The sequence below is a fragment of the Lepidochelys kempii genome, chromosome 2, assembly GCF_965140285.1.
Source record: "Lepidochelys kempii isolate rLepKem1 chromosome 2, rLepKem1.hap1, whole genome shotgun sequence".
NCBI classification, from domain to species: domain Eukaryota; kingdom Metazoa; phylum Chordata; order Testudines; family Cheloniidae; genus Lepidochelys; species Lepidochelys kempii.
The window spans coordinates 6,461,881-6,485,707 of NC_136381.1; the positions used below are offsets into that span (position 1 = coordinate 6,461,881).

Genomic DNA, 23,827 nt, shown 5'->3' on the forward strand with positions numbered 1-23,827 from the left:
TCCAGTTTTGGGCCCCACACTACAAGAAGGATGTGGAAAAATTGGAAAGAGTCCAGCGGAGGGCAACAAAAATTATTAGGGGGCACATGAGCACATGATTTATGAGGAGAGGCTGAGGCAACTAGGATTATTTAGTCTGCAGAAGAGAAGAATGAGGGGGGATTTGATAGCTACTTTCAACTACCTGAAAGGGGGTCCCAAAGAGGATGGATCTAAACTGTTCTCAGTGGTAGCAGATGACAGAACAAGGAGCAATGGTCTCAAGTTGCAGTGGGGGAGGTTTCGGTTGGATATTAGGAAAAACTTTTTCACTAGGAGGGTGGTGAAGCACTGGAATGGGTTACCTAGGGAGGTGGTGGAATCTCCTTCCTTAGAGGTTTTTAAGGTCAGGTTTGAGAAAGCCCTGGCTGGGATGATTTAGTTGGTGTTGGTCCTGCTTTGAGCAGGGCGTTGGACTAGATGACCTCCTGAGGTCCCTTCCGACCCGGATCTTCTATGATTCTATGATCTTGTCTGACCCTTCCTGCCAGCACAGTGGACATGCCCTCTCCCTCTTTGAGAGTTTTCCAGTAGCAGGTGTGGCTAAGTTCACAATCAGGCTTTTATTGCTAATCGGTTTAGTAAACTTCCTTTGGATACACTTCCTGTAACCTGATTGCGGTGCATTCCGCAGACCCTCCCATGACTGCTTACTCCAGGCTGGGACCTAGGCAGAGACCGTGCCAGTGGATGACCCTAGGCAGCACAGGCTGAGCGATCCAAAGAGAACTACAGGGGCTGTCAGTGTCCAGCAGCCTCAATAAAAAAAACCCTTTACATTCATCACAGATGAATCCTGTGCCTCCTCCATCCCCCCGCCCCATCTCAGCTCCCATCAAGCACCGAGAAAGACCTTGAGAAGCTCACCTAAGAGCTGCCTCTGAGCCCTCTCGCGGCTTTGCCTCTGAACTGCCCGTTGCCCAGCAGCACAAGGCTACACCGCCTCCGGAGGACAGCGGTGCCAAGAGAAAACAGATGCAGCCACCGTGTGCTTCTGGAGAAAGCTCCCCAGCAGTCACGCACTTTATTAAGTCCCCCCCAAGACCAAGGTCTCCATGAGTTTAAGTTGACTCGACAGGCAGGGCGCGTCCTTCTCCTTACCAGTGGCATTGCGAGGACACCGGACAGCCGCAGCCTCTCCGGCAGGCGTTTCCTTCCAAACCACGGAAGCAAAGTTATCTTCATCGCATATTTCATGGGGCTCTGTAAAGGACAAAGGCACTGGGTTGGCTATGCCGCCAGCTGCTCAGCATGGGCAAGATGGGAAGAAAGTAAGGGGGCAAGTAGCAGAGAGGGGGAAGATTAAAGGGAGAGGCAGAAAAAGGACTTGGCAGTGTGGAGAAAAGCGTGCTGTGTAGAGAGCCAGCAGCTCCTGAGATTAAACCACAGCTGCCTCATCACTTGGCCTTGGGCAAAGCCACCTGACCTGTCTATAGCTCACGTTGCCTATCCGAAAACTGAACCTTGATCCCCTGTGAGGGTTAATTGAGGGTTAAGTGCCCACCTCAGGTGAATGCAAAGTGTGTTACCTGCTTGTGCTTAGCTCACATTGTAGGGATCTGGGGTTCTGGTGGCAAAGGAGCCAACCCTGCGTGGGACCCATGCCTAGGAGGCATTACACCTGTCCTAGGCTATGTATGTTTAAAACACTGCTATATAGAACTGCCACATCCTAGAGGAGAAGACCAGGAAAGGTTGGAAGGGGAAAGGGGAGGAAAGAAAGGGAAAGGAGACACAGCTAGACAGAAACGAGGTTGAACCCGGACCACATAGAGAGCCCCCTCAAGCCCTGCATAGGCAGCTATTCTTGGGGCACTGGGTATCAGATGCTTACTTTGCCAGGCGAATATGGACAAGCAGAGGGTGTAAGCACCACCCCATAATGCCAAGAAGCTGGGTTTCCATCAGCTGCTCATAAGAAACGACCACTGCAGTGCCCAGCAGGCTGCTGCCATGTTTAAATGATGTGGCTGCTCCCGGCACCAGCGGAAAGCACCCCGTGCAGTGGTTACACCAACCTCCGGCTTCAGCTGGGTCTAACGGACGCAGGCTTGGGAGGAAAGGGGCGGCTGCAAAGTGGGGTGAAGCTGTGTCAGCCCACAGAGGGAGTCAAAATGGCCAACGTGCTGTCAGCGAGTTGGAAGCACATCTACTACGTGAGTGATGGTTTATGTGGGAAAAGATTACTTATGGTACATAAAACTGGGGAAGCTGTGAATCTGGTATTAAAACTATTTATCACTCCTTGGGGTGGGAAGGGAAAGCCTTATATGTAACGGTTTGCAATTACATTTTCTATTTATTGTGCATGTAACACTACCCATAAACCAGGCGGCTGCATGCACGGCTGTTCCCATCCAGGCCTGGCAGTTGCCAAGCCAATGCCAGTCATTGACTGGGCTCGGCAGCTGTTCACCGGGCTCTCCTCCTCGCCAGAGTTCAGCAGTGCCAGTAGTGGTGTGCCAAGGACACAATCAGCCGAGCCGCGGGGGAGGGCGGCAGTAGCTGCAGATGACTGAAGTAAATACATTTCCTAGGTCCTGAGTTTTACTGTGAGCTCAGGGGAGTTAGCGGAGCCTGCAGCCCCCAAGTGCATCTTCAGCACAGGGAGAGCTCACAAGTCCTAAATGGTGCATGACTACAGGGGGTATGGAATATCTCGGGGATCCGCTTCTGGGTTGTGGGTGTCCATCTTCACATGTGCTGCTTTGGAGCTGACTGCAAGATTCCTCCGGGTGGGAGGCAGGGCTGTGAATTTAAAGACGGGGCTGGAGCCAGAATTCTGTATCTGACAAACCTCTGACAGTGGGGCAGCTCAGATCCAGATCTTGTGGGTAACACCGATTTCTACAAAGGCCCCAGACAGGTGGAGTGACCCACAGGTACCCAGTTCAGAATGGAATCTACATCCAAATCCGTCTGTACTTGAAACACAGCTCCCCCCTCCCCATGCTTCCTGGAAGACCACTACCAACCACTAGCCATGATATTCACTCATAAAGAGCTCTCATCCTATTCCTTTTAATTGCCTGCTGTTGCTGTTGTAGGTATTCCAGTAGCACCTGAAGGCCCCCGCTGAGATCAGGCCCGCATTGTGCTAGGCACAACAAGAAACAGTCCCTTCCCAACAGAATTTACAATCTACATACACAAGACAGACAGCGGGGTGGGGGCGGGAAAGGGAGTATTACTGGCCCTGTTTTACCAAAGAGTGCCTGAAGCACAGATTAGGTGATTTGCCCACGTTACACTGTGGCAGAGCTGTGAATTTGAGCCCAGATCTCCTGGGTCCCAGCCCAGTGCCTTAGCCATAAACCCATTGTGCCGCTCTGGTTCACTCAGTGTTTCAAAGAAGGATTATGGAGAGCTGCTAGCATTCTTTGTTGCAAAGCTATTGAGCTGAAGCAGCAAGGGGGAAGGGGACGGGGAAGGGCTCAGGAGAATGGCTCCCCCATGCCAACCCCCTCGCTCTCTCTCCCTAATGCCAACCTTCCAACCCTTTCTTGTCACTCCCGCTTGTGACAGCCCTTTCCAGGAAGTGCTATGTGATGCAGTGCATCAGGGATGCTCCTTAGAAAGACCTGGTATTGCCTGGCATTTTCTTGCCTACAAGCGCAGGAGTGATTCCCAGGCCAGGAGGGAATCAGTTGATTGCTGTAATTTTTAATATCGCTTTGTAACAGAAATCCTTTTTACTCTAGGAAGCGAGTTGCACTGGGAGATTTTAATATCAAACTCAATTAAGCTCAATCCTTCTGTTAAAACAAAATCAGGTTGGTATTTGAGTTTTCCTTGAGAATAATAATCAAGGAGGTTTATTTGTAGCCATTGACTTGCAGAGTCCCCCTTGCCCCCACACCCCCCCAAAATAATTACAACAAGCTCCTTTCATGTGAAACACCCGCACTACTGAGATGTGCCTCCTTTTGTATATGATAGCACAGCTCCAAGCCCCTACCAAAATTAACAAAATGACTTGGTTTGCTCCAGATCCTCAGCCAGCATAAATCAAAGGTAAAGTCTGTGAAGCTGAGGATCAGGCCCAAAATTTTCCTATGGTCAGGGAATGCTGTTGGCTGAATTAGAAGAGAATCCAGGGGATGGACCAATAGTTGAAGTTAGGTGACACCTTCATGCTACCGTTTGGGTCTTTTCCCCTTTGATTCACAGAGACCTTTATGATCGTCTAGTCTGACCCCCTGTATAACACAGGCCATCGCACTTCCACAGTGACCCCTGCATCCAGCCCAATAGCTTTTGCTTAGGCTAGAGTGTGTCTTTTCAAGAGACACCAGTGAGAGAGAAGTCACCACATCCCTTGGTAATCAGTTTGGATGATTAAATACCCTCACTATTAAAAACTCTGAATCTTATCAAAAGGAACCAATTTGGCTCTCTAGTCTGACCTCCTGTACAACACAGGAGAGAGAACTTCAAGCAGAGATTTCCCAAGAAGGGGCTCTAAGACTGGCTTGCAAAGGAAAATAAACATTGCTTTTAAGCCCTTTAACTACCTGCTTCTGCTTGTGTTTCACATTTAGAAACCCAGGTTTTGTCTGCCCTGCAAAACTCTCCAACCTTGACCTCACTCAGGTTTTTCAGCCCCATAATTTGCAGCACGTTCTTCTCCCCTGGCAATAGCACCAGCGGGAGCTATAGACTAACCAGGACTCAGATAGGCTCGGCCAGCACTGTGCTGTCTAACCCTGCTCTGGGTCGTGCAATGGCATGTGGGTAACTCCAGCGGCTAGTGGCCCAGTGGGAGCAGTGTGAATATGACAGAGCATCGGGGATGCTCCGGTAGTGCTTTCGCTGGGTACTCACACACCAGTTCTTTGCCTCTTGATAAATCATCAGCTGCCTGTCTCCAACCACATGCCAGTCAAGAAGCACTGAGCATGCCCATCCACTCACGGTAGGCCCAATCGCACACCCATTGAAATCAGGGAGAGCCTCACAATTGGCTTGGATAGGTGTTGGACCAAGCCCCACCAGCAGGCCTGTGTTATGCAGAAGGCCAGACCAGAGGTCCCTCGTGGTATTAAACTCTGACTCATACAAGCAGCAGCCCTTCCCCACTGTCTGTGTTCCCGATCTGAACAGAAAGCAGGAAGAGTGTGAGATACGTACCAGGACACTTCTTGTCATTACACTGCTTATACTCCTCCTTGGGCCCCTGACAAGAGTCTCCTCCGAAGAAGGGGCCGTAGCACACACGGTCACGTCTCTGCGTCCCGCCCCCACATGAGGTCGTACAGCTCCCCCACGGCCCCCACGCCTGCCACTTTCCGTCCACTGCAGGAGAGCAAAAGAGGAAAGAAAACAGTTCCTGAGCAACACGAGGCAGCTCGTCCTCAAGGTAAACATTGGACATACAGTTTGCAGTGACATGGCTGGATGTTAGGTGTCGGCTCCCTGCCTTGAAAAGGCTCTAACACAAGTTAAAAGGAGGAGGAGAGGGTGCGTAGGAGTGATATAACAGTTCATATCTTGATTGCTTCTGCACATTGATGGCCTAACTCTGATCTCACATGCATGAGGGAATTCAGGAGCAGCTTCCTTGCAGTCAACCGTGTAAAGTGTGCAGGGGATCATAATCACACCTGAGAACTGTGGATTGCTTTTAAATGATTTTAGTTGTGGTGGAAGAAATGTGAACCCTGCAGAGTGGGGCCTTTTCGAAACGGAAAGTTAGAATGCAGCAAGCTGGAACGTAAATCGCCTGCATTCTAGCACACTGCGAATTCACTGGCTATGCGGACCCTGCTACAGCGCACTTCAAGTTCCCTGGTGCACTTTGACCTATTGCTGTTTGAAGTAGGAGTATGTTAAAGCATCCTGAGGAATTTTTCGTGCATGGTAGCAGGGGCACACTGCCAGGTAATATGTGCCACATTCGTGCACTAAGAATTTGCACCCCAGCTTGCTGTGCACTAACTCCCCGTCTAGACATACCCTGAAATCGTAGGCTTATGCCCAAAGTAAACACTACAAGATGTTCTGCTCCAGTGCAGGCTTCTCCTTATGTCTCGTCTTCCTACCTCAGCCCCAGCCTGGAAGGACCCTAGGACAGTGCAGTCTCCAGGCCCAATCACTCCTTGGATTCTCTCCTGAAACTGCTACTAAGGGTGACATTCAGGGGTCTCCCTACAGACACTTGTCTGGTAGGAACCAGGCTCAGGCGATCAGCTCAGTTCAAATCAACTACCGAAAAGCAGCATTAATTCACTTATCCCCTATCCCATTTTTCATCTGTTCAATGTGAAGTGGCAGTCAAAAAGGCTAACAGCACGTTAGGAACCATTAGGAAAGGGATAGATAATAAGACAGAAAATATCATAATGCCACTGTATAAAGCCAAGGTACACCCACACCTTAAATCCTGCAGGCAGGTCTGGTTGACCCATCACAAAAAAAAAGATATATGAGAATTGGAAAAAGTACAGAGAAGGGCAACAAAAGAGATTTGGGGTCTGGAACAGCTTCTGCATGACGAGAGATTACAAAGACTGGGACTGTTCAGCGTGGAAAAGAGACGACTAAGAGGGGATATGAGAGAGGTCGATAAAATCATGAGTGGTGTCGAGACAGCAACTAGAGAAGCGTTATTTACTCCTTTAGGTAACACGGAAATCAGGGTCACCCGATGACATTAACAGGCAGCAGGTTTAAAACAAACAGAAGGAAGTACTTCTTCACACAACGCACAGTCAAACTGTGGAACTCTTTGCCAGGGGATGTTGTGAAGGTCAAAAGTATAACTGGGTTCAAAAAAGAATTAGATAAGTTCATGGAGGATAGGTCCATCAATGGCTATAAGCCAAGATGGTCAGAGACGTAACCCATGCGCTGGGTACCCTAAAGCCTCTGACTGCCAGAAGCTGGGACTGAATGACATGGGATGGATCACTCAATAAATTGCTCTGTTCTGTTCATTCTCTCTGAAGCATCTATCACCAGCCACTGTCGGAAGACAGGATACTGGGGTAGATGGACCATTGGTCTGACCCAGTGTGGCTGTCCTTATGTTTCTATTTCCAATTACCTGAGACATCCAGGCTTCCTGACTCATCTCACCCTGGGCTAAGATTTTGGGGTCTGGCTGTGGAAGCTCTGAATATAGACAGGGACAGGGACTGTCTGCCATTTATATTAGAGAGACAAGGTGGGTGAGGTAATATCTTTTATGGAGATATTTCTGTTGGTGAAAGAGATCAGCTCTTACAAGGCCTCTGGGTAAGCTCAAAACCTTGACTCTTCTGTTTTTCACCAACAGAAGTTGGTCCAATAAAAGATCCTACCTCATCCCTCTTGTCTCTCTCATATCCTGGGGCCAACACAGCTACCCCAACACTGCATGCACTTATATTACCATTTAATAACCAAAGTCTACAGCTTCAGTGCAGTACAATGACCATTTCACAAGCAGACAGACAAAGATTCCCTTCATCAGTTTAGGAGGTGAGGAGGTACCAACAAAGCAGATTTAGAGAAGCAGAGAAACCACACAGATACAGCCAAGAAGCCCTCCTCCAGCTGTTGTGTTATTGCCCACTTTGGGTTTCATTTTGAGTGAAATTCGCTCTTGTGCAAGAAGCTACCTCAAGGCCTACTCACCATGTAAGTGCAGCATAAACCCTCAAGAACTTAAACTGGCCACATTCCTTCCTGGAACAAGTCACCTGTTTTTACATTCTGGGCCTCGCATGTAAAAGATTTTGGCTGCAGTTTAACTGTCTTTTCTCAGTGCGTATGGTTGGTTCACATGCCTTGGAAATGGGATTTGCAAGCGCTCTGAGAAATGGACTGTAAGGTTGTCTAGTTCCATTGTAACTTCTCTGAGTGCCTCTGCGCGCTCTGTGGACATGCTGCTTCGTAGTTCACTTCTTACTATTAATAATGACATTTAACATCTTCAAAGCACAGTACAACTGCTAATTAATCCTCCCAACGCGGCTGTCAGGTAGGGAAATATCCTCTTCATGTCACAGATGGGGAATAGTGCGTTGCCTGTGGCCATGCCGCAGCTCAGTAACAGAATGAGAACTAGGACCTAGGAGTCCTGAATCCTCATTTTAATCACATTTTAGCAAATCATTTAGGAGGCCTAATTTAACAGGATCCTGGGAGGTGAGGGATTACTTTTCTTCTTTCCTTAACTGTGGAAGAACACCATTATCACAAAGCATATGCTGTGCCACAGCCTCTAGCCCTTTCTACACCAATGTTAACTGCGCTTGCAGTTTGGGCCGTGTCCCCATGACACTCTAACAACAACTATGATAACAGAAGCTCAGCGACTAAAAAAAGATAGCAGGGCCTATTGGTCTCAGTGTAGGAAAGGACAATGCCCTGCCTAAGCTCTGCTTTGTGATTGTGGTGTTCTGCTGCTAGAGAAAGTAGTCCCCCAAGGACCTTCTGATATTCTCTGAGGAACAGCACCCCTGCAAAGCCCTCAGTTAAGCCCACCTATCTAAAGGGTGACTTTGAACCTTTAGTGATGTGGAAGCCAGGCAGCTGAATTCTCTTTTGCCAGAAGCTGGGAATGGGCGACCAGGGATGGATCACTTGACGATTCCCTGTTCTGTTCATTCCCTCTGGGGCACCTGGCATTGGCCACTGTCAGAAGACAGGATTCTGGGCTAGATGGACCTTTGGTTTTACCCAGTATGGTGGCTCTTATGTTCTTATGTTCTCTGCTATCCCACAAGCCCTTCTTAGTAGCCTGCACAAAGCCCATTCCCTCAGAGAGCGGCGAAGCGTACCCAGACCGAAAACAGCCGACTCCAGAGAGTCAGGGTAAGACAGATGACTGAGACCCACTGGTATCAAGCTTCTCCGACATGTGCTTCCATTCTGGTTTATGTTCCTTTCTGAAATGGTCTGTCCTAGGTCCTATCCCCCATGACATAAAATCAGGGTGGTTATACCTAACTATGAAGGGCTGGTCACAATGACCTAGAAGCCACGGATCTTGCTCCCCAACCAGCCTCACAGCCTAGTCACGGTGAAGGTTCAAACGTGTGAATACTATGTCAGTTTCAACCATAAATTGGACAAGGAAACAACTAATATAAAATAGGAGGAGTGTGAAAATACCATAGAGACATAGAAAGAATTCCATAGAAGAGATTTAATGGATAAGGGGGGGTAATTTTTTCAAAAGCACCAAAGTCACCGAGGAGTCTAAGTCCCATTGACTTTCAATGCGATTTCAGTTCCTAAGTCATTTGAGAAATGGGACTTAGGTACTTTTGAAAATGTTACCAGGTCATTTGCCACTGACCTGGACATTGCCGTAGGAAGCAATCTCTGGTCTCCACCCAGTGCCCCTGGCACTCTGCTCCCCCATAGGAAGGTCCGTTGCACTCCCGCGTTCGCTGCTGGGTGCCGTTGGAGCAGGTTGTAGAACAGGGACTCCAGCTCGACCACTCATTCCAGTTCCCGTCCACTGAGTGGCCCAAAGGGAGAAAAAGAGACAGAGAATGTGAAAATCCCTTTCACCAGGAGTGAGGCCTGTTCCGCAAGACCAGGCCAGTGAAGCGAAGGTTCTGTTGCACTGGACACAATGCAGTGCTCCAAAGCAGAGAGAGCCATCCTGCATGGACTGACAAAGAGATGTAGACAGGTACCCCAGAGAAGGAGAGCTCAAACTCTGCCCAACCAAGGGTTGCAATACCAATTCATCTGGAACCTTAGGAACACAGGCTATGACAGTATCACATGACATGACATGTGATATTATAACATGGCATACAATAATCCAAACTTTTTGACTTTCATAGTAATATTAAAAATGATAATATAAATATAACGTAACAATCAAAATGATAAAGTAAAAAATACCCAGCTATTTTGACCCAATTGAGATAAATTGTTCCAATAATTTTTCATCAAAACATTTAATCAAAACCAATATGTTCCTGTGGAAGATTTCAATTTTGCCAAATCAGCATGTTCCAATTGAAAAATGGAAAACTTGGAAAAATTTTGACCCGGTCTAGTTCAAAGTAGCATGTGTGGAAGGAAAGAAAGATGGATGGATGAACCTTAAAACTCCATCTGTCTTTCAGAGAGAATCTTTTTACAGGAACTCACTATTATTCAATGGAATTCACTCCGTGTATCAGGACATACCCTCTAGCATGAGTGGAAATTAATAAAGATCCATGAGTATGTTTATATATATGTATCAATGCCCTTCTCTTGTTGCTGAATTAGCATTGACAGGCTTCGCGTGTCTCTGAACGGAAACATCTTGGATAATTAATGAGCAAAAAACAGCAAAGGAAAATTACGAAAAGCACAGGTTAGGAATGAAACATGAATGGATTTTATTAGCATGATATATTTTAAAGCATTCCCCAGACTGGCAGTCCTACTCTAATTAGCCCCAATCAACAGATATTTCATCTAACTCTTCTACCATTCCTGCTTTACCTCATTAGCAATGGCGGTTGTTATCTCTCTGGCTGAGAACAAGCAAGGCTCAGTGGTATCCCTATTATTAAGGTTCTTATTCTCTTCTGAACCCCATTTCTTGGAGATTTCAGCTCTCTAACGAATTAAAACTCTTTCTCTCTGGCTCATCAGTCCCAAGCGCAAATTGATTTTTTAAAAACTATTTGACATCTGGTTCCTTTTGTAATTTACAAGCTCTCAAAAGGCACCAAATTAGTCTCAGGGTCTCATTGCTTTTTGTTTGTGCACATGAAAGAAAACGTATCATAGCCAAAACGTACAATTTTAAAGTCGATGGGAGTTGCAGGGCTCAGCAGATCAGAGCATCAGGCAACTTAGTTCAGTACCTATTTATGGATTTAGGGGCCCGGCTTTAGCCACTCCAGAATAAAGGCTTTGACACACCTATGTTCATGGCATTACATAAATGCATATTAATACCAAGGAGTGAATACTAAGAGATGCTCACCATCTGCAAACCCCACTGGAGTCAATGAGGCAATTCCTCCCAGGAACTGGCCAAATAACAGTCATAATAATTGTGGAGCTGTTCCTAACTCAACGGAGCTATGATTCACACCAGCTGAGGATCTGGTCCCATGTCTCTTACAGTCCAAATAAGAAATATATTGCAGCAATTACCACAATAGCCCCCTTTGCTATAGTACCACGGCACACTGCAAGGCTAGGGGCTGTTCTTGTCACAGAGGAATGTAGCGTTTTTGGTGTAAGGGAGATAAAATGGGAACATGTCTATAGGGATCTGCCTTTGGCACCTACCAATGAAATCGTGGGAGAGGGATAAGGTCATATTATACAGAGACAGGATGGTCATGTGTTTGGATTATTCATGTATTGTATTTTCAGTAGTTTAGGAAATTAAGCCAGCAAAGCTGGCTGTGGTTCCAGGTTACATCCCTACTCATAGCTCCAATCATAAAGGGCCCCAATCCTGTAAGGTGCTGAGAACCCATCATTCCCATTGACATCACTGGGAGCTGAGGGTGCTCGGTAGCTGGCAGCTGAGACCGCAAACAGCCAGAGCTTATGAAAAGCAAATAACAGTGTATCTCATTAGAAGTTCATCTTCTAGAGTCTATGTAGATAATTTGCTTGTCCTCTCCTCTCCTTCCAAAGTGGCGCAGGGGTCACTCTGTGCCACCGACCCCACAGAATAAAGTGTCATTGTGCCATTAGCAGAGCATTGTAACCATGTGCAGTGATGAATCCTCGGAGTAGGGCAGTAATAACTGATATGACTGTCAAGTGTATAAAGCACTGACTAGCTCCCATTGTTGTGTTTCAATGAGTCCTCCAATGCAGCCCTCGTTTGGCACAGAAGAGCCAATGATTACCTTTGTGGATTAATTAAAGCTGAAAGGTTTCAATTGGGCTGCCTTTATTTGCATTGCTATTTTATTTGCAACAGTATATGTATTTATTTTTGTCAGAGCCATTAATTATGTATCAATGTTAACTAGGGATATGCTTTATTCCCCTAGCATTGCCAGCTCTGACCTCCTCAATTTGTCTCTTTATGGGAGAGCCAACTTGGTCTCTGCGAAGTTCTAATTCCAAGCAGAGACTTTAGGAACAAAGCCAGAAATCCAAGGATAGTTACCTAATTTGGGAACTGGGTAGCAAAATGTGACAGCAAATGTGGGGAGAAATTTCACAAAATTCTCACCCACACACATACACTTCCCTCCCCCCATATGGAAATATTAAATTTTGAAGACGATTTTTGTCAAAATTTGAAAAATTTCAACCAGCCCTATTTTGGGAGGGTTGGTTACAGATCCAACATTTGGACTGTGTTACTCAGAAGCTTCCTCAGGACTTGCAAACCTCTAAGCTAACATGGGCTGTTAGGATATAGATATTCAGGCCTGTCTGCAAAGGCCTATATTTTAAGAATTTAGGTGTATTCTTATCACTTGGCTAGTTATAGAGATATAAAAGAATCAAAATCACTGTCTGCTGGTGTAAGGGCCTTCTCTTACTGTGACAGTCTGAGGCCCTGTTCTTAGGCTAAGGCCTTTGGCTAAGCAGCAGAGGCAGCCATAAGCTGGGAAGCGACCGGTCACCTCCTCACATTCCAACCTAGTCACATTGAAAGAAGGTGCTCTTGGGCTGTTAGGATACAATCCTGTCCTGATAGTGCCTATCGCCTCCAGAGAAGGGAAGTGCCTCAAAGATGTAAAAGGAAACTTAGTTTGATAGCATCCTGTCTGGCAAGAACTCACTTATCAATAGTTGGGATGTGAAATCCTCACTTCTGTATTGTCTTGTCATTATAGTTCCCACTTTGCTGTTGTTTGTCTGTATAATCTCTGTCTGGTTCTGTGATTGTTCCTGTCTGCTGTATAATTAATTTTGCTGGGTGTAAACTAATTAAGGTGGTGGGATATAATTGGTTACATAATCATGTTACAATATGTTAGGATTGGTTAGTTAAATTTCAGGAAAATGATTGGTTAAGGTATAGCTAAGCAGAACTCAAGTTTTACGATATAGTCTGCAGTCAATCAGGAAGTGAAGGGGTGGGTGTGTGGGTGGGGGAGATGGGAACAGGGAATGGGAGTGGGGAAATTGGAATCATGTTTTGCTAAAGGGGGAAATGGGAACAAGGAATGGGAGTAAGGAAATTGGAATCATGTTTGGCTAAGGGCAGGAATGGGAACAGGGACACAGGTGTAAGGCTCTGTGGTGTCAGAGCTGGGAAGGAGGATACTAAGGAAGGAAACTGGAATCATGCTTGCTGGAAGTTCACCCCAATAAACATCGAATTGTTTGCACCTTTGGACTTCGGGTATTGTTGCTCTCTGTTCATGTGAGAAGGACCAGGGAGGTAAGTGGGTGAAGGAATAAGCCCCCTAACATGGGCTATGTTTTGGGACACGCGCAGGGCTGATTTATGGTTTTGAGAATGGAAGCTGTGCCAAGTACAACTATTTTTATATGACCAAAAAAATAAATAAATCAGCCACTTCTCTGAGATTCGCTTGGAGGTTCTGGGTTCATTCCAACTTTAAACTCAAAGCAAAACTCAGTAGAGTGCAAATCTTTGAGAAGTAACATCTGGAAGGTGATGGGGGGCATTCACATGAGCCACTGTAAAGCTGCTAAGTTCCTCACAGCTCAAATGCTAACCTGGCAAAGTAGCTCCCAACTTACCATGTGGAATAGTGTATGAGAGGATAACAGAATCTCAGCAGTAAGACACTAGAACTAACCCTGTTCTACTTCATGTTATTTGCCCCAGGTTACTTACTGGGAATGGGATTTCTGACCCTAAGATTGCAGTTGGTACTGGACACGTTTCCAGATGGACATCTCTGGAGACCAAAGTCCTCTAGCTGTGAGGAGAAGCAGCAGCAGTACAAGCGTTCTCTCCACTGCCCTCCACTATCCTTCATATCTGCCCTAGAGAAGCCACTTCAAGAGTATCTTAATCTGCATGCCCTCTCTGCTGATAGGACCAACTATGGAGCCAGTTACTGCCAACCTTTTTGGTGGTTTTGGGTGATGTAGAGAGCTGTCCACCAGGAATGGGGCTGAGAGCCTCTGGAGGGAATGCTCTGTTTTTTACCGCCTTACCTGGGCAAAGTGCAATGTTGCAGAACTTAGTTTGTTTTTCAGGTCCCTCGCAGGGGTTTCCACCAAACTGAGGGGGTTTGCAGGTGCGGGTTCGATCCCTGTAACCCCGCCCACATGTTGAGGAGCACAGACTCCATGGAGACCACTCGTCCCAAGTGCCGTGCACTGAAATCAAAGCAGAGGGAATAAACAACCCTTCCCGGGGAGTCTTAGTTAGCTAAAGAATCATTACATGGAACATGGTATCTTGCCCCTAGTAAGAAACCCATTAGAAACCAGCGTGGGAAGGACCAAAACAAATCAGCCAGGAACGTGCAGAGGAGAACTGCGTGGAACATTTCATGAATTGCCACCAATGGCTCTTCACTAGTTTCACAAACGTGAAAAATCCTGACGCGCTTTTCACTGACCATCCCCACCCCTTCACATTTTTGTGCTGGAGGGAAAAGGCCTTTTTGAGCAGCAGAAATACACTTTCAGAAAGAGAAAACCCTGGTGACGTCTGGACAGCTCCAATGTCAAAGGCACTAAATGCAACACCTCTGCTCATGCGACTTTACCCAATGCTTCCTCTTTTATTTCTAAACCTCCACAAGGCAACAGCCTTTTAGAAAGTTGTAGCAATGTCAGGAGGCATACTCTAAGTGCTAATGCATCATTCAGTGGTGACCTCGTCACAGGCAGTGCTAAAGAGACTTGGAATATCGAGATGGGCTTGCAAAACTCCGGTGTACGGCTGTACAAGCACTGACGAGTTACCCCTGGTAACTGCTAGAATTAGACACCACACGGTGCAGCATGGAGCTGATCAGAAACACTTTGACAAAACCATTTTCCATTGGAAAATGTAGCTCAATGGAAGCCAAAACACTTTGCAAAATCAGATCAATTTTGCTTCAGAACAAAAAACAAATTCGGAAACTGTTCAAACATCCCATTTCCATTTTCTGAATGAAACCTTTCAATTTTTTCACTTTGGAATGACTTTCTGGTTTTGAAAAAAATATATAATATAATATAATATAATATAATATAATATAAAATTTTAAAAAGTAAAATCAAACCCAAATGTTTTCACACATCCAAAACTCATTATTTTTTTCAGAATTTTCTTTCATGGACAATTTTTGGGTTCCATTCCAAATAGGAACAACGACAGATTTCAAAATCTCGAAAACCTTTACGTAACAGACTTTTCATCCTCCACACAGGTCTGTACAGCAGTTCAGTTTGGACAGCATCCAGGAATTTGCATCCAATTAAGTGAGCTGTAGCTCACGAAAGCTTGTGCTCAAATAAATTTGTTAGTCTCTAAGGTGCCACAAGTCCTCCTTTTCTTTCAGGAATTTGAAAGTTTGTCCTAGCAGCCATTTGGGTTATAAATCAGGATAGCAATTTTAGGCTTCCCAGTACTGCTCAGTTGTAGAGCAATATAATCTATTATATTATAGAGCTATTATAATCTAGGCATAGATTATAATATAATCTATTATATTATAGAGCTATGACCTCGTGAGGTTTCTTCCAACCCTGATATTCTATGATTCTATGATATGAGTAGAAGGCAATGCTGGGAAGTAGGGGATGTGGGAGCAGGCAGAGTGGGTGAGCACAGGAGACCAGCAGTTTCTCCATTACAAATTGGTTTCTGAAACCTGACTTGGCTACATGAGAGCAGCATGGCTGTTTGGGAGACAGAGATTGCATAAGGCTGCAAACTCAGGGTCTTGGATCCTGAGCTTGGGAATGCTCATTGCCATTCTGATTTGGACAGCAGAGCAGTTCCTGGTAATGCGGGGAACATTTCGTAAGCGCAGTGTCGGGACCCCAGATCCCGCGCGCCTCCTCCTTCCCCGCAGTTTGTGCCCGCGGAGTTGGTAGCGCACCTGGGCAGACGGCGGAGTTGTTACACGGTCTCTGCTCCCGGAGAGGCCCGCTGCACTGAGTACTGTAGGAAGACGACACGCAGAACCTGGTTCTGGTCTGCCAGCCCTCCCCGCAGGTGGTCGAACACACGCTCCACGGGGACCACTCCTCTGCCGCAGGGTCACCTGTCGGGTTCAGAGCAGAAGGTGAGGCCACGGTGTCAGAACCTGGCGCGGCAACCCCGACGGTTATAGCGAGGGAGGCAGGAGACGGGGATCCGGTGGGGGTGACAGCATGTTTTGGAAAACAAGAGAAAACCCACCCAGGCTTTCCCCTTTCTCACTGGCCTCTGCCAGCCTGCATTAGTGGAGGCAGAGGGGAGCAGAGAATGAGCCCGGTGAGGACACTGACTGGAGTTGCCCAACAAGTTGTTCCTTATAATCCCTGCCTACCATCCAAAGCTCAAACTGCCCCTTTGCAGCAAAGACCTAACAGACCAAGATCGTGGCCCAAATGCCTGCGTCGCCTTTCAATACCTACCCCACAGGAAGGGCGTCAGGAAGACAAGAAGAAGCATCCCACGGGATACGAGATGGGAGTGCAGTAGAGAGGAAGAGACAGGCCTGCATATTCCCTCCATCACTCACACAACACTAATGAAAATGAATGACCCCCGTCACCTGCATTTTAACTAGGTCACTGCTCAGGACGGGATGCTGGCTACCTGACGATCTCTCAGAGTGAGCAGGTGACATGGGCAGGGAGGGAAGAGGGCATCCCATGGCTTCGATACCCTCCAACACACACGAGAACCTAGCCCCGCAGATAGAAGCCAAACAATAATCATTTAGCGAAACCTCATTTATTTCAGATAGAGTGTTGAAAATGACATCTGGGGCACCTGTAACGTACCATACAGGATCTATAACACACAGAGACAATCCATAGAGCTGGACATTAGTGAGAGAATGAGCAGAGTTCCCAGCACCCTTTGACCCAAGAGAGGAGATGAGGAATGACCAACATGCCCCTCTTCGCAGTTCCATAATGTAGGGTTAGAAGACCACCAACCACCTACCAGTGCAACACGAGATAGTTAGCAGAAGCCCCTTGTGGCATCTCCCTTTCAGAGCTAAAAGCTCTGAGTGCTAACTCACCAGACTATGATAGCCACTGACTGCTCAGGGAGAGCTTTGTGTACAAACCACTAGCAGGGTAGCTGGGCCATGGGATTTCAAGGGATTGTGGCAAACCGTATCGGACCAATCAGAGTTGGTATCTGTATATTTGTCCAGTGGTATTCTAGGAACTATAGATCTCTCTGATTCAGTGCAGGTGTTGGCTTATATTTCATCTGCTTTTGAGGATTGAAGCTATTCGGACCGTTGATGTTTAATGATGTCCCACTGTAAGGATGAAGTGAAGGCCATTGGTAACTCTGGATTTAAGAGCTACCAGTGGATGAGGACTTGTGGAGGTTTTACAGAGAACCTTAACCACAAAGCGGGATGGACTTGTCTTGATTTCCTTTGCTTGACGTCTCACTGACTCCTGCTCTGGCTGATATTGCATGGCAGAATTAAATAGGAGAGAGAAATTAGGATAAATCTTTACCTTCTACAAATTCAGGTCCATCTGTGCTGTAAAACAAAAAAGGGCTGCCCATTCACAGCACAGATGCTCCCCCCCCCCCAAGGTTAGATAACAAAAAAAAGGAGAGTTTTTGTGCTTGCAGTCCTGTCTCCCCTGCTCAGTGTGAACGGGGGGGAAAGTGGGGGGACGGAGGGACAAGAAGAATACTAGATGCAACTGACCATGTTCATTAAGCCAAAAATGACCAATACCACTTTGTTCTGTTGATTTGCATCTGGAGATTAACCCATCCAACCAGTGGCTGTTCGACCAACTCTGACAATGGCTATTCTCAGTCACTGCTTCTAGAGTAATCAGTCCTTGTCTAGAGACCTTGGGACAGCAGCAGAGCATCTCTCTGCAGCATCCGATTTTGAAGTAGAGGACCCTCTGGGAGATCGGTACAAGAGGATGGGATTGTCATGACAACTGGGCCAGGTCTTTGATAACTGATGGCATTCTGACAGCCCTGTCAGACAGATACAGCGTTACTGGACTTAAAGTTCCCTAGCGGCAAGTCCCACTCCTCATGAGCAGCCTTCTCCATCACCACCACTTTAGCAGCACCCTTGCCTCCTAGAAGACGCCCAACAGCCGGTATAATATCCAGGGAAAGCTCTGCTCCAGCTCTTGGACTGCTGCTCCCAGGCTTCCCTTCAGACCTACTGCTCCAGGTACATCTACACTGCAAGGGAAGGTGTAACTGTAGCAAGGGGTAGTCATACCCAAGCTAGCTTTAATCTAGCTAGCATGGGTAATGATAGCCATATAGATGTGGTGGCCCAAGTTTCAGAGGACCAACCCAGGGTCCCTGGAGGGCCTGTACTCTGGCTGTTAGCCCACGCAGAAGCCACGCCAGCCCACCTACACTGCTATTATCACCTGTGCTCGCTAGATTTAAACTAGCATAGGTGTGCTTACCCCAGGACACGATCACACCTTTCACTCGCCGTGCAGACATACCCTAACACAGCATTAATTGGGCACTTAATGATTTGCACTGCTCAGAAAACCACCAGGGATTTTTTTTTTAACCCTGCACCAGCAATTCCCAGCTCTGCCGCACCAGTCTTTTAGCAGACAACCAAGCCAAGAGTGTAAAGACAATGACCTTCTTGGCAGGGCTGAGAAAGTTGGGTGTGGGCCAGCTGCTCTTGGGGGGAAATCACAGCAAAGCTGGCCCCTCAACTGTAGACGGTGATGGGGCTTATCTTCTTCTGCCTCAAACCTAGCTCATGCTTTTTGTACATCATCTATGCTGTTACCAAGAGGCAGACCATCCCTCTTAACTGGCTCTTTAAACACTATCTGTCTAGGCTGGAAAGCCATTTCCAAAGAGAGAGGCAGGGGAAAAGCCCGCAGTGTGACTTATGTGTTCCCTCTGTCAATTGTACGGTGCATAGAGAATGGGAAATTTAATAGTCCACTCTGCAATCTAATCATATCCCAGTGGCTGTCTCGGATGCACATTTGAAAGTGCCACATTGAAATGAGAGGTAGGATGCTGCCTTCTGTACATCATGGCACTATTAGAGGAATTAATGTCCTCTGTGTCCCAAGTTTCACCTCCTACCTCTCTTCCCCCTTTCTTATTCTGAGCATTTTCACTTTCACAGTATGGAGAGCCATGACTAGATGGGAAAGGGAATCTGGTGGGACCTTTTGCAATTATCATCACAGCTCTTGCATTTCCCCTGACCGCACTTTCTAATTCAAAAGAGTGGGTTTTTTAAAAGTTTTATCTCTGCTGGCTGGGGAAATTTGCCTGTCCAAGCCTCAAGCCCTGAAAAACAGGTTTCCACTCACTCTGGACCTGCTCCACAGAGCTGCTTAGAACCCCTGGGCATGAGGCCACAAGAAATCTTTATCCACATCCTGAGGGTGCCAATCACAGAAATCTTGCCCATAGAATATTTTGTGCTTTTCAGGTCAGATCTTCACCTGGTGTAAATCAGTGTAGCTCCACTGATTTCAGTGGAGCGACTCTAATTTACACCATTTGCAGATCTGGCCCCAATAGTTTAGATATGTTCATATTTACTAATCGCTGCATTCCGTGTCCCTAATTAGTGTCAGTTAAATGCCACTTATTTAAGGACAAGATTCTGCCCTGATCACTGGACCAGGTGTTGAGGGGCCACCTTGCAGATGGAACCCCTGGGTAGAATTCCAGCTGACGCAGCCTGAATTCCTGCTCCGGGCTTGTAATGAGGGAGCACTCACCCCCTGAGCTCCTCCTGCTGACAGGTCTTCAGTGCTTAACCCTCCAGCTGGGTGTCACAGTCAAAAATTAACCCTTTCCAGGGTAACAAAAGTCCAATATACCTGTTTGTCTTCAGCTCCAGCTGTGGGCCCTTTAAATTCAGCCTTTCGCTCAGGCTTCCAAAGAAGCCTGTCCCCTAATTGGGATTTATACACTTCGCCTGTGGGTGGTGGGAGTCAGGTTAGTAGAGACACACTCTGCTACTGTTTTTAGAACAAGAGGTCCCTCTGCCAGGCACCCCTTGTATAGAATGGTTTTACTTCACCAGTCACTGCTAACTAGTTTAATCCATGGTAAGCATGACGTGACAGTGGCATCTTAGCATAGTATGATCCATGGTAAGTACACAGAGTCCTGTGTTCCCCTTCCGTTAAAATATAGTTAATCACAGACCTTCTTAGAGGGGAGCCCCTAACTGGGACCCTAGGCCCCTAACCCTAAAGAAACAGCTACAAGCACAGTCACAAGTAAGCAGACTTACACACAACTTGAGTTCCAGCTTTGTTTCATTTTTTTACCTGGGAACACAGCCTGCCTGGAACTCTATGCAGCACACAGAGCTACCTAGGGCTGAATAATATAACTGCATTACATGTCTCATTGCTTCTCCCTTGTGAAAAAGGCAAGGGCATGCTGCTCCAAGGAGATGCACTAAGATACGGAAGCTGTGTTTCTTCATGTTGGAGTTTCCACAAGCTCAGGTGAGAGGGCAATGCCGTGTTGATGCCTCTACCCTCCCTCTGACAATCAAAGGGCATGCAGGCAGATTTCCTACTCCTTTTGTGCCTGCTGCATCATGAAGCAGTGGGGATGACACAACCCAATGCAACTACCTTATATAACACCAAGTCAACTGCTACTGTATAAGTAACAAGTACTTAGAAGAGGGTGCTGGCATGGAAGAAAGCTTCAGGCTATCACACAATGACAGACCAGGGTGTCTGGTTTAATGGGGGCCAGCCAGACCCCCACAAGCTATGAAGATGCTTAGCACAGTGGGGTCTGTAGCAGAAGAGTGGACTTGGAAAGCCTCAGGTGTAAGGCCTCGGAGCTGTGCCTCATGGACCACCCTGCCTGACTGGCTGAGGAGGCTTGCAGGCCAGCTCTTAAGCCGGGCAGCAGGAGCAGCTGACTGGCTGCTCCATGCACCTGCTTGCGGATTCTCCACCTCCTTGTGCCTGTCTTGTTCCAAGCCCTGCACCCAGCCTCAACCCTGCCCTGCACCTGCCCTTGCTCCAGTCCTGCCATAGCCTCACCATGGCCTCTGAACCAGCCCTGCTCCTGTGTTCTCTGACTCCGGTTCTGACCCTTGGTCCTGATATTCTGACCCTGATTCCTGCTCCAACCACTAGATCTGTTGGCCTATGACCAGGGATCCTGACAGAAGGCCCTGTAGCGGCAGCAGCTCGTGGTACGTGGAAGGATGTGTCACAGCCGCTTTCACCACGGTTAAGAGATTCAAAAAGCTGCGATGCCTGCGGGTAGAGGGGGATATCTGTCCAGGCGAGCGCAACACTCAGGGGATAAACGGGGCTCAGTGATTGCTGATGCTGAGCAATCCTAGTAATGAGTGATGGAGGGAGACCTCTGGTGTTAGGTTCGCTCCAGGGCCGGCCCTAGACCACATGGTGCCCCAGGCGAAGAGTGTCTTCGGCACCCTTCTCCCCCGCCCCCCGCATTTGTTACACTTTTGAATACCTTATTTTTATTGCGTTTGTAGCCCATTTCATGACTTTGATGCACAATCTGCATGCATGACTTATCCCTGACATTTGAGACTGACTGGTGATGCCCTGCCCCTTATATACCCACGAGAGCGTGGCTGACAACATTCTACAAGACTTGAGGAAAATGTCGTTCTCAGAAAGTCTGGAAGGTTCCACAGGATTCTACAAAGGTCCAGAACATTCTAGAAGGTTAATGAAAAATGAAGCCGCATACGGGATACCTGCAACATTTTACTTCAAATATCCTATTTTCCCTTTTGTCGCTAACAACAAAAACAGCACCCCGAGCCCAGCACCCCCCAACCCTGGCACCCCAGGTGGTCGCCTGAGTCACCTACCCCTAAATAGGGCCCTGGCTAGCTCATCCATCATCCCTTCATCTATGCCAGTGTAGGGCCCTACCATCCATCCATTTACTTCCAGGGTGCCCATCAGTATGGTAGCTGGGCACAATACACTGTTCCCCATCGTATACTCTCCTCTGTTTCATTCAGCCCAACTTTATAGGAGACTGACAAAGGGAAAGGAAAAAGGTGGGAGGGAGAGAAAAGTGGGAAACCCTGCTGACTCCATCTCCTGGTCCTGTTCTCTGCCCATGGGATAGGAGTGACTCTCATTGACTTCACTGGGAGTTATGTGTATCCTGCAGCGGCAGAATAAGCTGGAGTCTAGGACATCACTTTGCTGGGTCTAACAATGAGAAACAGTCACAGCTGCTGAGCTGTGGCCTTAGCTGCGGGTGCTGATTGTGATGCGAATTTGTCTTGGCAAACAAATTTAAAAAAAAAAAAAACAATCAATATGTGAGTGCACACATGTGCCCAGGAAGCTTAATTAATTTCTTACAGACTGGAAGTAGCTTTGTCAGACTAGCTCCTTGTTTTGCGGAATAAGCAAAAGCTGCAAATGAATAATCTCCGATCTTCATTGTAGATGGGCAGGGCCCTGGAAATGCCTGTGCACTCAGCAGACTGCTGACAGCCCCTTTCCCAGATGGTTATGGGGAATTGCTTTCTCTCTTCCTTTTTCATTCACAGCTGCACACGCTTAGCCGAGGAGGGAGTTAGCAGAGGTGCAGATCAAGAGACTGCCAGTGTCACCACACTGGCAGCTGGCTACAGTGCTCCAAGGAAGAGGAGAAATTAGCAGCCCACCTCACGAGTTTGACAGTGGAGGAAGGCTGCTGTCAAGGGTTTGCTTCCTTAACTTCACACCACGTTCCAACTAGCAGAGCGACCAGGCTCACGCTCTGTGTCTCATCAGTTAAAGTGGCTCACGTCCTGACTTTTACCCTCCTTGCACTGCAAGATCAGAAAGAGCCAGGTCCCCACGTGTCCCACAGACATTACAGAGGTGACCTTATCCCACCTGCTCCTGCAGGTTTGCTGCTTTCAGCATATTCCCAGCAGGCCCCACAGTTCAGCTCCAGATCTGAATTGATGCAAAGTTAAAGGGTGTTTGGAGCTTGGATTTTTCCATGACAACTGCAGAGTTCCTCATTTAAAAATAAATATATATATATAAACCATCCTGGGTGATAAATGAAGGCAAGAACCCAGTGTGTCTGGTACATCCGTGAGCACATGTTACAGGGAAGGTGCAGTGAGCCTAGTGAGTGGCAAAGCCAGGGGAGTGCTGGGCTCCTGTCTACAGGGAACAATAATTCTCTCCCATTTCACCGTGTCACAGGGGTGCTGCCCTCTGGTTGCTGGCGAGCCCAGCAGATGCCTGTTATGCATCTTAACAGGCTAATCAAATGGAAAGCCACAGCAGGTGAAGTTGGGAGTGAAGGCTGCCTGCTCACCTCTCCCCAGCGCCTGGTGGAAAAGCTTTAGCTCTTGTGTCAGATTAACAAGGGCTGTTGCTGAGACGGCTCTGGCTTGCTAAAGCCTGAGAGATCCCATGCTGTGCTGTGACTGCAGGAGCCCTGCTGACTGAATCTCCTACTTAGCTGGACTCTGGTTATATTCCCCATAGGTAGGGCTGGTCGAAAACGGTTCATCAGAATTGCTTTCCACCAGAAAAGGCTGTTTCGTCTAAACTGAAATAATTCAACAACATTCTCTTTTAAAAAACTGGCAAAAATAATTTACAAATTTTTGGATTTTTGATTCAAAACAGCTTTTCATTTTGAAATTCACTTTTTAAAATTTAAATAAAAATGGTTGAAATCAAAACCAACCGTTTCAAATGTATTGCAACAAAATGTTTTGATTGATTTGAAATTTTTTTTTTTTAA

General features: G+C 47.1%; 1 protein-coding gene across 3 annotated transcripts in view; it reads right to left on the reverse strand.

Annotated features, from left to right (window-relative positions):
• The window catches only part of ADGRB1 (adhesion G protein-coupled receptor B1), a 385,515-nt gene that overhangs the window by 161,247 nt on the left and 200,441 nt on the right, over nucleotides 1–23,827 (reverse strand). For all 3 annotated transcript variants that reach the window (XM_073329982.2, XM_073329980.2, XM_078851413.1), the window contains exons 5-9: nucleotides 15,987–16,151; nucleotides 14,101–14,265; nucleotides 9,326–9,490; nucleotides 5,170–5,334; nucleotides 1,141–1,242 (exon numbers count right to left, since the gene is read on the reverse strand). In XM_073329982.2, the coding sequence (XP_073186083.1) occupies nucleotides 1,141–1,242; nucleotides 5,170–5,334; nucleotides 9,326–9,490; nucleotides 14,101–14,265; nucleotides 15,987–16,151 (762 nt within the window). The remainder of the gene's footprint in view (nucleotides 1–1,140; nucleotides 1,243–5,169; nucleotides 5,335–9,325; nucleotides 9,491–14,100; nucleotides 14,266–15,986; nucleotides 16,152–23,827) is intronic.